Below are 17,815 nucleotides of genomic sequence, written 5' to 3' on the forward strand. Positions count from 1 at the left end.
GAGGACTGTTTTACTCACTTCATCTGCTTCACAATGGTGCTCTTTCCAGACTCCCCTGCACCTGCAGAGATCAGAACAAAAACAGATTCAGGTGAAATTGTGTTGTGCTCTTTGTTTAGTTTTTTTGCACTTGACTTGAAAAAATGAAAAATGAGCTACAACAATAGGGAAAATGTTGCCAATGGGAAGCTGTAAGTCGATGTTAATTCTAATAGGAGTTTTATGTCTGATTGTGGAGAAAATCATTCTATAAAACATGGTGTTTTGGCACTGCTGTGCAAAACACTGTGGTTGAATTTTAAATAGTGTACACTACATGCAGGTTGTACACGAACATTAGACCCTAAGGACAGCATTAAGTGGTAAACAGGAAGCATTGTGGCATTCGGAGTAACTGAATGTCAGTGGGACAACAAAAAAAAACAGCATCAAAAAAACGTGGTGTTGGAGATGTTCATCGACACTGAAATACCACAGAACCCAACAACAAAGTGTTAAGAACCGGACAAACGCGCACAACACTCGTGTTTACCGAACAGCTCATTCCATACGGAGTTCCCCTTTTGCTTTTAAAATGAATTCCACTCTTCTGGGAAAGCACTGTGTTTGGGAACATGGCTGTGGGGATTTGTGCTCATTCAGCTGCAGGAGCATTAGTGAGATCAGACACTGATGTGTGAGGTCAGTGTGGTTAAAATGACTAATGTGTTTATATTTTACAAACAGAACTAAACCTAGTATAAAAATACGCTGGGTGCAGAAACAAAATGACGGCAGTAGAAAACAGAATTTTTGGTCAGAAAATCCCAAGCATGATTTTTTTTTCCCCCTCATTATTTCATTTCAATCTTCTTTTCCCAAGAGAGAAATATCAACAATGTTGATTAATAAAGCAACACCTCTAACTCGGAGTCAAAAATCAAGACACTGTAGTCCAAATGCATCACCTCTAGTTTTCACTGCGATATCCAACAAATTGACTTGATAATTCATTTGTTAGCTCATAGTGCAGCCCTGCAACCTTTTCTTCTACGTTTATAATCTAATTCCCAATCAAATGACGTTTTTACTTTCATTTCTCTAATACACAGCAGACAACTATATTGTGTGTCTGATGGGGGAATGACAATTCAATTAAGGGTCTTGAACACTTCTTGTATTGACTTGCCACTCAAATCTATTAGATCAAGCAACAAAGTTCTGCTACAAATTTGCTTTGCTTCTATAGCTTTTTTGATCTGACTCAATATTGCTACTGAATAAAATACACGTTTGTATCTGTAAAGCTCTCAAACTGTTTAGGAACACCACAAGTACATTAGGGTAGTGCATGCAGAGAAATGAATCTGGCTTAAAAGTCCACTAACCAAGGACATGGAGAATAAAGTAATAAGGGATTGAGGAAAACCAAGACAAAGACGGAGAGAAAGAGAGAAAAAAAGAGAGAGAGAATTTATTTGTAGTCCACCCCTGGAGTCCACCTGCCCCAGCTGTGTCACTGCAAATCTGTCAGATTCAGTCTTCGCCAACTGAGTGCACCAGGCGCACCTGTCACGACCTCAACTGAGCTTCTCAATCCCTCTCCCTTAATTTTCGCCACCTCACAGGAAACACAGGCCAAAATGAAATGGGTGAGAACGCGCAGGAGGGGTAAATGAGAGCGCACATGGTGCTCGTACACAAAGTGTAAATTCGCCAACCCTAGAATTCTGCCTTCCGTTCATTCTCAAATAGAAGTAGTCAAAAATCTGCAAGGAATTAAGATAACGAGAAACGAGTACCTGGTCCGCGTCACGTTTTAATATCTTTACACACACGTGCTCATGATGGTTTATTGGTGAGCCTCATCGCAGACATGTACGTCTCGAAGATTTTGCATCTGTATCTTTTTTGGTGTATCGCGAAAAACAATCCTGCGACGTCTCGCAGTCTAAATTGATGGGTGTGAAAATGGGGGTGAACGTGTGCTCAGCGCACCTTTAAAGATCAACCTTCACTCATTAACTACGCTTCATTCTCCGTCCTTCTGGCCCACTCATGATTCAGTGCAAATTGAGACTTGCTTGCTGCACAGTGCTGCTGGCAGGCTTCTCTTAAGTCAGTGTGAGAAATGCACTCCCTCCCATCACAGCCATCTGGTAAATCTGAACAACAAGGCTGGACCAAATGCTAATTCATCCTACACGTCGCTGCGAAACACTTCCTACCTATTCAAAGCGAGGCGAGGGAAACGTACAGCGCTCTGAAATACACAGGACCGAGTCTAAAGCCTACTGATACATAATGTAGGTACAAGACAAGCACTTGCACACTCCTAATTTGTCTCATTAGAAAAATGAATGTAACCGAATACACATTTGCAGCACATATAAAAAGAAGATGACAGCATTGTGCTGAACACCTTTATGCTGAATATTGGCAAGTCTGTGATTAGCTACAGCACTCAGCCTGCAGTTTCATGACTAAGCCAATATGCAGTAAAACTTCAATCCTGCTTGTAGAGTATTGCTCGGGATGTGAAGAACGTGTACACCTCCATAGATGATCTTTCACTCTAGAACCATACTAATCATTTAAAATCGATTTTGAAATTGGTGGAGATTTTTACAGAGATTTTTAAGTTTTTGGACACCTGACCATAATATTTGTATGTGCTTCCTAAATAGCTCTCTTTCAACACAGTCTCCATTTGCTGTTACAATCACCTCCATTTTTCTGGGTAGACGTTCCACTAGACTTTTTTCTCTACCCATCCCGAGGCAACCTGAGGTTGTGCCAGCTCCAGCCGTGTCCCACCTCTTGAAGATTATGGACCTTTAAAGAAGTAGATGCCGACCCCGCAAATATCCCGAACCATCTAGAGACGTACTAGAGCCATTTAGATTCCACTTCATGTGGAGTTTGGACACTGGAACTCTTTGAGTGTTTAAAGGCTCTGGCATGGAGAAGCTGGTGATGGATCTATGATGAGCTCAATGTTTTATGAGTTGCTTAGTAGCTCCTGGTTCCATAACCTCAACTGTACACTGCAGTGCTCATGCTAGTTCTCACTCTCCAGTGTTCTGTATTGTTTTAAAGACTATAATCACACTCTTGATATCACCCAAATAAGGATGGTTTCCTTTTGAGTCTGGTTCCTCTCAAGGTTTCTTCCTAATAAAATCAAAAGAGAGTTTTTCCTTGCCCAGGCTGCTCATCATGAATAATGAATAATAAATCTCTCACCTTAACTCTTAAATTCTGTAAAGCTGCTTTGAGACAATGTTGTGAAACGCGCTATAGAAATAAATTTGACTTTTGAGCGTGAGCATGGTGATTAATGCTCAGGTGCTGATGTAAGGTCAACTGATCCTGAAGGTGTTCACTAGAGCTGAGGTGAGAGCTCTATAGCAGGCCACTAAAAATCTTTCACTCCACCCCATGTAAACCATATGTTCATTAGGATTACTTTGTGCACAGGGCATTGCCTGCTGGAACGTGTTTGGGTCTCCCAGTTCAAGTGAAGAGGGAAAATATAATGCTAGCACATCTAAAGACATCCTATACAAATTGTGCACCTCGAACTGTGTGCTAACACTATGGGGAAGAACCTCACCTGGCTGGAAAAGTCGGGTGTCCCAATACATTTGCGTGTAAATAAACAAAAACGGTGGATAGGTTTAAATCAATTCTTAATGCAGCAAAAATAGAAGACAAGATATAGGCTATAGCATTCTATTTTACTGCGTACTTCCCCTGTCAGCTTCTTCCTTGATTCCTGCTGAAGCTGGGTATTTCCACCAATAATAAGAGCGAGTCTTGCAGCTTATAACCAAAAGTGTTAACGTCATAGTAGCGTCTGAGGTTGAATTTCGATCAGCAGTTAAACATGTTCTTGCCCTACCCATATGGTTATCAGTAATTTGAATGTGGATTTTTTTTTATATTGATTTTAATGGTTCTAGGGATCATCCAACACTGATGAAACCGTCTGATCTCACGCCAACTTTTAATTCGGCCCAAGATATTCCCAGGGCTTAATAACTGGTCATATTTGGTTATGTTTAGTTCATTTCAGAGTTAATAGTTAACCTTTCATTACTGCTTTGCACATCTTAATAGAGGCATTCTATGTGCCTATGCGGGTTACAGTGTATAAACTCAAATCATATTTTTAATAAAACAGTGACCCTTCACCCCCTTTCAAAATTTCGGCAATAAATACCCGTCGCACTCATCAGCTGAGCAGAACACCGTCAAACGCAGAAAAAAAACAAGATGCGCACATATATAGATAAATCTGACTGGATTAATTAAATGTGACCGCGTTATTTAATTAACAGAAGAGAGAGAAAGAGAGAGAGAGGCCACAGAGAGCGGTTATACCGATTGCTTGACAAAAGTGCACTAATGTAAACCGTAACTTGTTTTTATATACACAGTGGTGGAGATGTGAGGGCAAAGTACGCGCGTCTTCATAGGAAGCGGGCTTGTTGTGGGCCGTATTTACAAAATGAACTCGCCGACGCTGAATGAGGGCACGTTCATGCTATGCAAAAGGTGATTTTGTGTGTCTCTGTGTGCATAAAACTTCTCTCCCTCCAACAAATTTAAATATTTCATTACTGGAAATACCAAAATCCAACACCCTAATTGCTGAACACCCCTCCAAACTAATACCTTGCAGAAGCACTTTTTGCCTTTATTAAGCAAATCAAGTCTTTGTCTAACTTCACACAGCTACACTTTTAGAATCCAACTCTTCTTAGCAAATAGGGTGTGTAGACTTTTTTTTATTTTTTATATCCACTGTGTATGTGGGTGTGTGTATCCATGTATAAGGAAACATAACCTGCATTACAGCAATTACAGTAGGGCTAAACTCAAGAGTCTATGACTGAACTGAAGAGTGTCTCTACGAGTTACAAAAGAACTCTATAGCACTTAGTGAATGCACTATGTCCAGACATAAACATGCAAGCATATATGACAACAACAGATCTAACTGAAGAATCGGTGTCATAAGTCATTTTTGACCAGCTCTGGGAATGTCGCCATAACCTCATCAGGAAGCGGAGAAATTAAACGTCCGACTAAAACTAAAACTTCCCTGTCAATGAGGAGACTGACAGTATGTTCCCAAGATTCCATTTGTGACCTTAATATGAAATGCACAATTAGGAGAGAAAACCCAGAAATAACAAGTAGCACATTTTTCTGAAAGAAGCCACTGAAGAAACTGTCACAGGCAAATTGTTTCCTGGAGCTGTCAAAGAATGACCTTTACAGTTATGGAATAAAGGCAAATAATTAAGTACACGGGTCACAGTGGTTAACACAAAAACATAATAGCTTCAAATGGCCAAGTCATACATCTTGAACTGTACATTTTAACTCCGTGTTCAGTGTTGGTTTTGGATATCTACGGCTATATAAAATACAACAGCAGCCCTAACCATGAGCAAAGCACATTGTACCAAAACAAAAAGAACAAACAATGACAAAGTAAAATATTTACATCCAACAACAGCAACCCTTGAGTCAAGAGGTGTTAACCCTGTGAGCCCAATACCATCTCTCTAGAGGTATAAGGTACAATGCTAATGCTCGCTAATAGCAGAAAAAACAGAGAGCTTATAATTGATCTCTGAGGAACACACTGGAAACAATTACCTTGTTTTTTTTTTTTCCTTCACTATTCCCAACCCAATGAAAACGGCAAAACAGAGTTTAATTGGATGTGATCGATGTGTTATTGTTCGTGGAGGACCAATTAATTAAAACTGAAAGAATATTTATTATTTTATTACTTAACTGTGCTTAACGAGAGTGGGGAGGTGGAGAGCTGAGCTCAGGTGAGCGGGAAATATAATCAGCCAACTGACTCATTAATTAGCACAAGGTCATATTTACCAAGTCTGCAAGGGCATACAGATGGGCAAAATGAAGGGTACTTGGACCAGGGATCCCAGTTACGGCTGCTGCATTTGATATGAGCCCCGATGCAAATTTATGTATGATGTACCAGTTCAGATTGAATGCCTCCTCCTCAAATAAAAAAAAAATAAAAAAAAATAAAAAATACACAGAGACAGAGAGAGAGAGAGAGAGAGAGGGGGGCGGAAAGAGAGAGGGATGATTGTATGTCCGAGTCTTACCTCACAAAAGCCTCTGTGAACTTGCCTGGCAAAGTAGACAGGCCTCTTCTGTTTGGTGTCATTTGGACCAGCAACAATAAGCATCTAAATGAGATACCAAATGGCCCTGTAGCAATTAGTGATGGGAGATGACCACGGTCGCCGCCTCTTTTCCACAGCCAACAAACACACAAGACAACCCCTTCAAGGGCTCCATACAAGTTTCAAAACACTTCAATGTGAAAGAATTCATTTTAGATTTGAACATACAAACCAGTTGCAATACACAGTATAAAAATTAAATCGCTGATACCCAACAACGTATGTGAATAATCTAATTAAAACAGAAATAATACCGCCTTTTGGGTTCCATATTTCTGAAAGATGATTCTTCGACTGTTTTTCGAAGAAGTCGCTAGAGTACTCGACTGCTAGTAATCCTCTAGGTGCTTGGCATTCAAAGGGACTATTCAATCGCCCGATAGAGAGAGAGCTCTCGGAGTGGACACGAGCTCTTAATCCAATTCAGCAAGCACGGTGAATAGAGGCAAGAGTCCTGTCGGCACATGTGTATTTGTATGTGTGTATAAATATATATGCCCCCACAGGCTTTCAAGTTATTAGCTCCCAATAATTAACAGAGCAGAAGTGTTCGGTCAGGCTAATGCTGTTATTCCTAGCAGGGTGCCATTAGAGCAAGCTGCGGTCGACATGTAGTGATGAAGCGGGTCAGAGTCGGATAGAGATGGCTAGTGTTCTAAAGGTCATCCTTGTCTCACCCTAAAGCCAGGTCTGTCAGCTTAATAGGCAGGGATGCTATTTGTCCCCTCTATTCTGCTTCATTCATCATGAGACGTGTTCTGACACGCTCGGAGTAGATCACGTTTGATGCAGTAGGACTGAGTTGTATGATGAGGGAGGATATAGACATGGATCATTAAAAGGTGTGGTTCAGGCTGAATAAGGAAAAGCTAAATGGCAAGGGAAACTATTCATGGAAAAACTGACTGCGGTAGGCTGAGACTGGGAAAGGCTAGTGGAAGGGTAGGGGGAAAAAGAGTGAAGTAGAAGAGAACAATGAGAGATGGAAAGGACAAAGCAAATGACAAAAAGGAGCGTTTTATTTTTAAACAATAATATAACTTAATAGTAAATGCCAGGTACCCTTATTTTATTTCAAACACCCTCAAAGCATTCTTACAGAATTCACAGCTCTGTAAGATAATGCTAGAACAATATAGTACGTTTTCATATGGGCAACATCCAAGTTATAAGCATGTGGTAAAATGAATAGAAAAAAATCTGAAAAAGCTCATCCGAGAGGTTCCAGGCTTCCAGCCTAATTAATGTCACTATATGGTCCAAAGTTTGGTGGCACCTTCACACAGGGGTGGTAAGGTTTGGGACCTTTCTTGAGCACTCCCATTGCTGCTAACAAACACACTCAAAGCTGGAATTCTCACATTAATCACTTCAGTGTTATATTTGAAAACAGCTTTAATATATTTCACCTACTGCTGAAAGGACTACAGCCCTATGGGAAAGCAAATCCACACAACCAGAAATTCCACTTGAAATGAAAGCAGACTAAACATTAAGAACCTGTAATGATGCTAAATTAGGAGAAGAAAAAATAAAAAAAGGCAGGGGAAAAAAAAGCCTGCACTGCTTTCAAAATTCAGACCGTCGCCATTCTCTTTTATACAACTGGAACTCAATAGAAATAAATGTGTAGATTTTATACTTATACATAACTGGCTATATATATATATATATATATATATATATATATATATATATATATATATATATATATATATATATATATATATACACACACACACACACACACACACACACACACACACACACACACACACACACACACATACACACACACATACACACATACACACACATACAGTACAGACCAAAAGTTTAGACACACCTTCTTATTCAAAGAGTTTTCTTTATTCTCATGACTATGAAAATTGTAGATTCACACTGAAGGCATCAAAACTATGAATTAATACATGTGGAATTATATATGGAATTATATACATAACAAAAAAGTGTGAAACAACTGAAAATGTCATATTGTAGGTTCTTCAAAGTAGCCACCTTTTGCTTAGATTACTGCTTTGCACACTCTTGGCATTCTCTTGATGCCCACTTTGAAGAACCTACAATACGACATATTTTCAGTTCACTTTTTTGTTATGTATATAAATATACATGTGTTAATTCATAGTTTTAATGCCTTCAGTGTGACTCTACAATTTTCATAATCATGAAAATAAAGAAAACTCTTTGAATGAGCAGGTGTGTCCAAACTTTGGTCTGTACTATATATATATATATATATATATATATATATATATATATATATATATATATATATATATATATATATATATAGACACGTATGGACCATATATTGTATGGACATCTGGACAGAAGATCTGTATGTAGTTATTTTGAAGAGCCCATTCTACATTTAGTCTCCATTTACTGGGAAGATGTTCCACTAGATGCATTGTGGTTGTGGAGTTTATATGGTTATGGTTTATAATTCAGACACTAAGGTTTTAGTAGGTAGAAAGGTTTAAGTCAGGCTTTGATGTAAAGTGAGAAACCCTGGGGTGCAGTCAGCGTTCCAATTTATTCCAAAAGTGTTTGATAGGGTGGCACTTTATAGCAGGCTACTCAAGATCATCTACTCCAAACTGTGTAAAACTATATGTTCATGAAGCTCGGTTTGTACACAGGGGCACTGGAACAGGTTTGGGTCTCCCACTTTCAAATGATGCTACCACATCCAAAGACATCCTTAGTTTACCTCCAAGCACAAATGGAGGAGGCGAGACGAAATTGAGAACAAATAAAAGTCGAGTAAAACCTGCTAGCTGCAGCAAAACCAACCAACCAACCATTAGGCATAATTGCACTTCCAAAGATCTTAAGTCTAGCTAATGATTTCTACGCCACACTCTTCATAAATGTCCTTTGTCATGGTTCTTAAAACTCTGCATAATGCTTGCGTATGCTTCCTGCATAAAATCTCGCTGTGCTGTAACAGGAGTGAAACACAGCCCGATCTTGTACTGTGTAGTCACTCATCCACACCTCAGCGCTGTTGCTCATTACCACTTGTTTTTGGAAAAAGATTCGCTGCTGGTGACCGAGAGCAATCTTTCACAAGCCAAAACTAATTCAAACAATCAAAACAAAAGCAAAAAAAGACGATAGTATTAAAAGGCTAAATGAGGATTCACACTAAAACTATGAATTAGACTAGCCCTTTAACAGTTGTCCAAGGAAACGACTGTCCATTATTTAAATCTCTACTTGCCCGTCCCACCACCTCATTCCTCTTCTCTCACCCCGTTTTCTCTCTCACACTTACTCCCTGAGGGAACACGGCCACATCCCTCGAATGTTCGTGTGGACGGTCATCAAGCATGCCTGTCTTATCAGATCAAAGTTCATAGAGTGAAAGTGCAATCATGCAGGCATCCACGGAGGGGTGGAGAGAATAAGCAAAAACAACTCGAAAAAACAGATTCAGTAAGGCTACTCGAAATTCTCTTCAGGAATTTGGCTTGCACTTGACCTACAGCTTTACACCCTTCAGGTTTTCAAGCCTGCCAAAGACAAAACAATTAAAAAGTTAATAAAAATAAATAAACACTTGCAAAGAGCTGCATCATAAATGTTATTGTTTTACTTTGAAACCTCAAATCATAGGACATGAATAGGAAGTTGCTCATCCTGCTGGACCAGGAAGCAGATCAGATCTGATATTCAGTATTTGGATTGGGCTTATGCTGGCAAATAATTATTGCTTGGATATTGGGAAAATATAGATATTGATTTTATTAAATGTCATATTTACAACCAAAGCAGAAAGGTTTTTTGTTTTTAGTATGGGTAAAAGAAACAGCATGGAGGTGATGAAAGCATAGCCAAGACTACGTATGACCTCTTGACTGAAGAGTTGGAGCCAAAACACTAAAACAAAAGCCTTTGTAATATTGGCATCCCGTGAACATTAATTTCGTTTTTTACCCCTGGTTCATGCTGATGAAGCTTTATCCTATATACTTACTGACCAAATCACACAACCATGCTTGTACCCCATTTTCGATTCCTTTTTCACTGGATGTAAAAGGGTGGCATGCGCACTGTTAACCCCATTTAGTCGGTCGTTCAGTTTCCCGTTTGACCTTTACCATTTAAGATGTTGGTCCCGGGTAATTAAAGTTCAATCGGGGCTTGATTAAACACCAACACGCTCGAACATCAGAAGTGTCTGAGAACTTTATTACGGATATGTGGTTCCTGACATTTCTTCAAACGTAATTTGCAGCCATGACTCATAGAGGGAGTTGAACCGAGGCTATTATCTGTGCTACACCTCCGGCTGGCTGAAGCTCAATACATGGAGCAAAGAAGGGCGAATAAATCGGCCATTTTTTTTAAATCACCGCACAGCTGTTAGGAATGTATAGTAAGTGCACCCGACCAGATTTTCTTCTCTATATTAACTGAAGGAACAGCTGATTATATCGCTCTCGCCCCAGTGCGCTCTTTCCACCGGTCTGTCGCAGGTGTCCCCGCAGACTGTAGATGGAATGATGTCTCCAGGGTGCTACGAGTGAACCGTGTCTCCAGAGTCCCTATAATCAGCCAACTTAAACCAAGCCTGGAGGGAGTGCTTGATTAAAACTTCTGCTGCTCTGTGAGTTTTAGTTCCATTTATGTTGTTATTCAAATTCTCTATAGACCCACGTTTTCTCATTAACTAGTCCAAGATTTTCTTTAGTTTCCATCACATCGAGCCCTGACAAGAGATTCTCTCCTTTCATTCCAAACGTTATTCATGAACAGACTGTAGATTCTCAACATTGGCATTTGGGTTTTTCTTTTCTTTATGTTCAGGTACATTTGTTTGTTTTAACACATAAAATGTTCTGAATCTTACAGATCACATCATTAAGGGTTAAAAGAATGTGCTGTTGCTCAGTTTCCTTTTGCAGAATTACAGCTTATGAGTCTTAGGCTACTCTACTATTAAATGATTTGAAGTCTGGAAATTGCAGGTTCGCGCACACAGTCACGTTCATTCAAAGCGTATCACGCCCTTGAAAAACTACCTTTTTTGCTGTGGTTTCACAGCGACGTAGCAACAAACAGCCATTTAAACCGGCTCATAAAAACATTTACAATGCCTTGAACCAGGCAAATACAAGTAGAGTTAGAACTAATGATCAAACGAAACAAAAGAATGAAAGGAAATATCATGGTGGTTGGTGATTTTCAGTATTCTGAAACTGCTCATCTGAGGTTTTCACACCTAAATATCTAGCAATCAGCAGCTCTAAAGGCAGAAGAACCTCAAAAGAGATCACATCAAATCATGAACACGTACATCCACACTTTACATCTGCGCTAAACTGAAAAGCATCCCAGAATGCACAACGTGAAACCCCATGCAGAAGCCACGTCCGTCAGCCATGAACAAACAAAATGGGAGGTTACAGAGGGCACGGCTCACCATAACTGGACAATTTGAGAGCGGAAAAACAGCACCTGTTTTTTCCCCCCTAATCAACTGCCCAGTTTTACCATTCATTCAATGTAGGAAATAAAATAAACAGCGTTTATTTATCAGCGTGAAGTTCAGATTAGTTTTGGCATAAGTAACAGACAATTGAGAACAAAACACTCACTGTTTTTGTCTAAAACCTCATGTCAAAAAAGCACTCGATATTTTCTAAAACACCTGCATGCATGACGTTCCTTAGAGGTTTGAAGGCCATGTGGCACATGATTCTTAGTGCAAATTCAACTGGGTGGTACCAAAAATGTGCCAAGAAATTGTGGAATCTGTAAAATAAAAAATAAATAAATAAAACAAAACATTTGTCATGCTTAACCTGCGGAGTGAGATTATTATCGAATACATTTTGATGCTTTTGTAAACTGTACTTACGTCTCTAAAACCACTGACTAATAAATAAAACAGAACGATGTCCAGAAAAATACATTTACGGCACAGACCAGTTTCAGATTGACATCTACATATGAAAGGTCAGTTTCCACAGAATAACCAGCTTTGAATCTACTGCAGCTCAACAAGAGAGGGAATGGGGAAGAAGAGAAAAAAAAAAAAAAAACACCATACACAATATTCCTGTATTGCAGGTCCCTGAAAATCAGTGTCAGGAAGTCTAGGCTGTATATTTGTCTAATTTACGAAAAATCCTCTCGTGCATTATGCCACAGAAAGCAATTTGTGGGTGGGAGGAATAGTGAAGTGGAACAAATGATTGCGAAAGAGAAAGTGGGTCAGAAGCCCATGACTGGCCACTACTGCAATGCAGCAACAAAGCAGCTCAATCCTCCTCCACTACTCTGTTACACTTTTTTTTTTTCTGAACCATGAAAATGCAGCGGTGTATATGCTGCTTCACGCTGTCAAGCTGTAATTTCCCAGTCTTGCTTTTGTAAGAAACCTGTCTAGATGAATCTCTCTGACTGGCACTGCTGAAGGAACTTGCGAATAGGATAGCGAAGCCACACTGAGAAAGGCAAGTGAAAGAGGAACTGTTTTGCAGTCGAGTTCAAATGCTGGATTTCTGCCTGTTCAAACAGGCAATCGGTTCAAATCAGAGCAGTGCATCAAGTCTCGGCTTTTAATCAATTCATCATCTCTGCTATACAAGAAACTCGCACTGGGAAAAATAAAATAAAAAAATAAAAATAAGAGAAGGGTTGCCATGTCTCTCAGTTTAATACCACTATGTAATTGCAAGAAAGAGGTCCCAAAAGATATTAGTATTTATACAGCTGTCAACTCTAACCCCCTGTTTATGGAGTATCATTGTCTTGCATGTTTTCCCTGCTCACCGTCCACCTGACTTAAGATGAAGAGTGCGTTTTAGAGCTGGAAAAACACTACAACGTGCACGGCAGGATGGAGGGGATTGTCAGAAAACCAGGATTTTAAAGTCGTGTTTTAGTGGGGCATCGATAGAAAAATTAAAAAATAAATAAATAAATAAACTGTTCAGCTTTTCAGTCGTTACCCCTGCAATACTCGTCAGTCAGTTATTGTTAGGAGGGCACAACAGAGAGAGTATAGATAACTAGCTAGCCAAATTGCTATCCAAGTGTGTGTCAAGTCTGCCTGTGCACAAAGCAAGCTCCAGTAGACGTTCTGTTCAAGAACTATGACTTCAACCCGATTGAACACCTTTGAGATGATTTGGAATGCCGACTGCACCCCAGGTCTCCTCACCCTACATCAGTACCTGACTTTACTAACACCCTTTAGGCTGAATGAGCACAAATCTCCACAACTGCTCCCCAAAACCTGGCAGAACATCTTCCCAGAAGAGTGGAGGTAATAACAGCAAACAGAGACTAAATGTGGACACATGAATCTAATGGTCAGGTGTCTAAAAACTTTGTTCCCCCATATAGTTCATCATTACTGTCTAACGATCTTTGGGACTACTGTGAAGGACATGGGCATACTGACCACCAGTTACATAAAGTATTTTAATACTAAAGCAGGGTGATTTAGGTTTGCAATTTTGAGGTCTGTCCCAGACCTGTGTGCAGACCTTTAAATCCAGTGAAGAAACCAACAAGAGGAAAATAGTCTAAAAATCCACTGTCATCTTACTACAAAAGTTATTGATAATGATTCAATAATGAACATTTAATAATAATGAACATTTACTCATATGTTCATATAATAAAAAAATAAAAAAAACAGCCAGTTATACACAATGAATGTATGGTGCACGTTTTAAAAATATCATGACGTCTTCTGTGCGTCGTTCTAGAATGCGTGTTAGAGCCGGATCTGCACGGCTTTCTTTCAAAATGCCTTTTTTTGAACAGGAAGGAAGCAGAGCCTGTGTTCTTTTAGGAAAAAGTGACTCCCTAACTCAAACAAGCTAGAGCTCCAGGTTCAAAGCCAAAAGATGGCAGACAGAACTGTTACTCCATTTTAGGATTATGTTTGTGTAAATGAACTGCTGTCCAGCAAGAACACATCAAAGTGAATATGTATCTTAAGATAACATTGAACATATAAATCAAAATGGAATTATCTTAAATATAAATACTTAATATTTATATCAACAAGCCAACTATCGGCTTTCTGCTCCAAGTTTGCAGTAAACTTCCAAACATTTGTCTCTGCTGAAACAAACGTATTAAAGCTTCAGGTTCAGTCTCGTTTAAACGTTAGCGACTAAACCCCTTTCTGACTTAATCCTCCTACTACACCCTAGAGAATACAGTTAAAAACTGTTAGCACCCTGTGGGTGGAGCACTGACTCACTAGTGCCTAGGTTAGAAAAACCTACATCCGGACCCCAACACACACACACACACACACACACACACACACACACACACACACACACACACACACACACACACAAACACAAAAACACACACACACACAGAGCTTTCATATCCTTCTGTTCAAACCAGATATGAGAGCGACAAAAGAACAGCAAGCAAAGTCAGGTTCCTTTTATGGCTTTTAGCCGTGTAATAAGGGTGTTTCTATTCATATTGATGCATTTTGCAGACAGATCAAACTCCATGCTTTATTAGTTCACCCTCACACCATTGTGAAATGCTTGGGTTTATGTCCTGCCGAACTTTTCTGCTAAACAGAGGTTGTGTTCTACTGTACTTTGGAATATGCAGAGTACATATATAATGGTATAGTATTAAAGTAATATATAATAGGGCTGTAACGATTCCGCAGATAACTCGAGTAATCATATTACAACAATTCGTTTAGTCCGTTTAACTAAACACGAAGCACCGTGTTTCCCACGGACTATTACTGACACACATTTTTATTTATTAAAATACGTTCAACAGTGGTGAAGTACAGTAGAATAAACTGGATTTAGTGTGTGGAAAATTTCAAGCGGCTTTTCCGGAGAGACAAGAAAACCACATCGCAATACTGCGCAAGATTTAATAAATAAATACACGAGTTAGAATAATTATGAGTTTCATTAAACAAATAGTTTTCCATAACCTACTGTATTTGAATGTAATACGGCTATTAAATGCACTAAATGGATTTAGTTTTCGCCAAAATTCAATACAAATGTCAATTTAATAAAGAAAATGTACTTAAAAGTACTAAAATAATCAATAGCAGCAGCCTTAATATATACTATAATAAAGTACATAATAAAGTTTATATTACAGTGAGATGGCATTATACATTTAAGTCACACTTCCACCTTTTGCTTCCTTTTTATCAGGAATCAGGAAAGACTAGAGGTTAAAAAAGAAACCTAAACAAACAAACAAATATAGAAAACCGCACCGACTATGCTGAAGCTAAAAGGCAGAAGCTTAAAGATTTCCTAAACAGTTTGGTGTATAGGGGCGCTATGGCTCACTAGTCATTTACAGTGATGACGGCCAGGGAGTGGAGGACCAAAGCATTGTGCTGAATCCACAAAATAGACACTATATGGACAAAAGTACTGGAATAACTGTCTTTAGCAGCCGGTAGCTCTGTTACTACAAATTTGAAGGCCCCACAATAGTCTTTGGGTAGCATTTCCTTTACTTGTACTAGAAAACCTAAACTTGTTCCGACATGACAACGTCCCAGTGCAAGATACGAGCTCCTTCAAGATACGGTTTACATGGATTGGTTTGGAAAGCATTTTGCGCCCTGCTATAGAGCAGTGGCCTCAACCCACGTGAAGCCCCAGGACCAAGTGAAACATCTTCCCAGAAGAGTGGACGCCATTATATCGGGACTAAATGTGGAACAAGATGTGAAAAAGCACAATTAAACGGTCGGGTGTCCACAAACTATTGCCCGTATATGTACATGCATGTTTGTGTGTGTTGGTGTACCACACGTACATAGTGAAAGAACACATCTGCTACTGCCTCCAAAGAAAATCCTATACAACGATGTGTCTCAAAATGTGATCAAACCATTTCAGAGAAACAACCACATATGGCTGGAAAAATCAGGTGTCCCAAAACTTTTGTTCATATAGTGAATATGTATAGAGAGACATACTTAGTAGGTGAGTAACAATACAAAAAAAATTAAAAACATTGTCCCTTACCGAAGCTGGAAAAACCCTGTGTTTTTGCAGCTAACCAACTAGAACCATGTTCCAGTTAAGGGAAGGTCTGTTCTTTTCAGAGCACCATATAGTCGAAAATTCTGCAAATGTCATCACATGAAAGGTTTTCCACCACATGACTGTCATCTTTGAGTTGAAGCATATCAAACGGTGTCCTATTTCCTTTGTTTGCATTCTCCACGTGATATACCATAAAGGCTGAATACTTTATCTAGTGCCTTCTACAAACAGTGCAGGAAGACCTTTTGAGATTTAGCCCTAGAAAATTCAGTCTTTAAGATCATGGTAAAAGGTAATGGTAGAATGGTAAAGCTTAGCACTCATTTCTCTGCATTTGAAGAAACGGGTCAGCCATGAAGTATAGCTTGCTTCTCTTAACTTTCAATAAAATGTACAATTAGCAACTATAACTTCACATGGCCTTCTGATTACTTTTACTATATGAGAAATACAGCTGTAGCAAACGTGCTTGACACACAAGGCAAAAACCTCCTCATAGTTTTATGTATAGAGTCATGTGACTAGAGCCATCCAGGATACCAGATAGCTTTGGGTTTACCTTTGCTGTGGACACGTGACGGTTGTTGATGAAGTGCCGATCGAACGCCTAAACGCCATTAGTTCAGCCAGGCTTATAGACCGACAGCTTCGTAAATCAAGGATATTTTCCGGCGGTGCTTTCGCTGGCAGCCGAACTACTGAGAGGCGTGAAGACTGAGCGCAGTTCTAAGAACAGGTCACGACCTTGAGGGAACTTTCTAGAGCTTCATCTCCTTCCTCTCAAGGCATTTAATATCCAATTCCCTTTGAGTGCATCCATCAAGAGAGAGAGAAGAGAGAGAGAGAGAGAGAGAGAGAGAGAGAGAGAGAGAGAGAGAGAGAGAGAAAGAAAGAAAGAACTAAATTCTGTTCATTCTAAATGCAGTCAGGTTTCCTCAGGCAGGAGTGGACTAAAATCGGCAACATGTAATTATATAATTTATACACAACTTTAACACATGGGCGTGTGGTTATTTTAGAGCCTCGGGTGGAAATTTAATCTGGGCTGGTCAATAAGCATGCATGATGAATTACAACGCAACTGCAAAAAAAGAAAGAAAAAAATATTATACTGTACATTTGATGAATCTCATGAACAAACCACAGAAAAAAGAGCAATAAACACTACACACAAATCACTACTACAGAGCATCTACTTGAGACTGTGAAACTTGGGCTTGATCAGTCAGTGTTAATGTAAAGTGGTGCCTTCTCGGCAAGAAGATGAACTGAATTCATTATGGGTATTTATTTACGGCGTCGGCCGGATGGTCTTGAAGACGGAAGGCGAAATGCACAGTTCATTTACCAATCATGCAGTGCAAACACACGAGAATACAATGACAGGAACAGGAAGAATAAACTGCCGTGATTGGTTCGGTAGTACTGCAGTCATAGCTCCAAGTTCGCTTAGAGATTAAGTCCTATATTTAGACCCATCTGAACATATATACGTTCTTATGGGTGACATTATTCATTAAGATCTGGTAACACAAT

At 39.4% G+C, this 17,815-nt stretch overlaps 1 protein-coding gene across 2 annotated transcripts in view; it reads right to left on the minus strand.

The window, feature by feature from the left end:
• Positions 1–17,815, minus strand: part of gnai2b (guanine nucleotide binding protein (G protein), alpha inhibiting activity polypeptide 2b) — a 45,124-nt gene that overhangs the window by 12,715 nt on the left and 14,594 nt on the right. For both annotated transcript variants that reach the window (XM_046845339.1, XM_046845330.1), the window contains exon 2: positions 19–61. In XM_046845339.1, coding sequence (XP_046701295.1) covers positions 19–61 — 43 coding nt within the window. The remainder of the gene's footprint in view (positions 1–18; positions 62–17,815) is intronic.

Source organism: Silurus meridionalis, chromosome 1, assembly GCF_014805685.1.
Source record: "Silurus meridionalis isolate SWU-2019-XX chromosome 1, ASM1480568v1, whole genome shotgun sequence".
NCBI lineage: Eukaryota > Metazoa > Chordata > Actinopteri > Siluriformes > Siluridae > Silurus > Silurus meridionalis.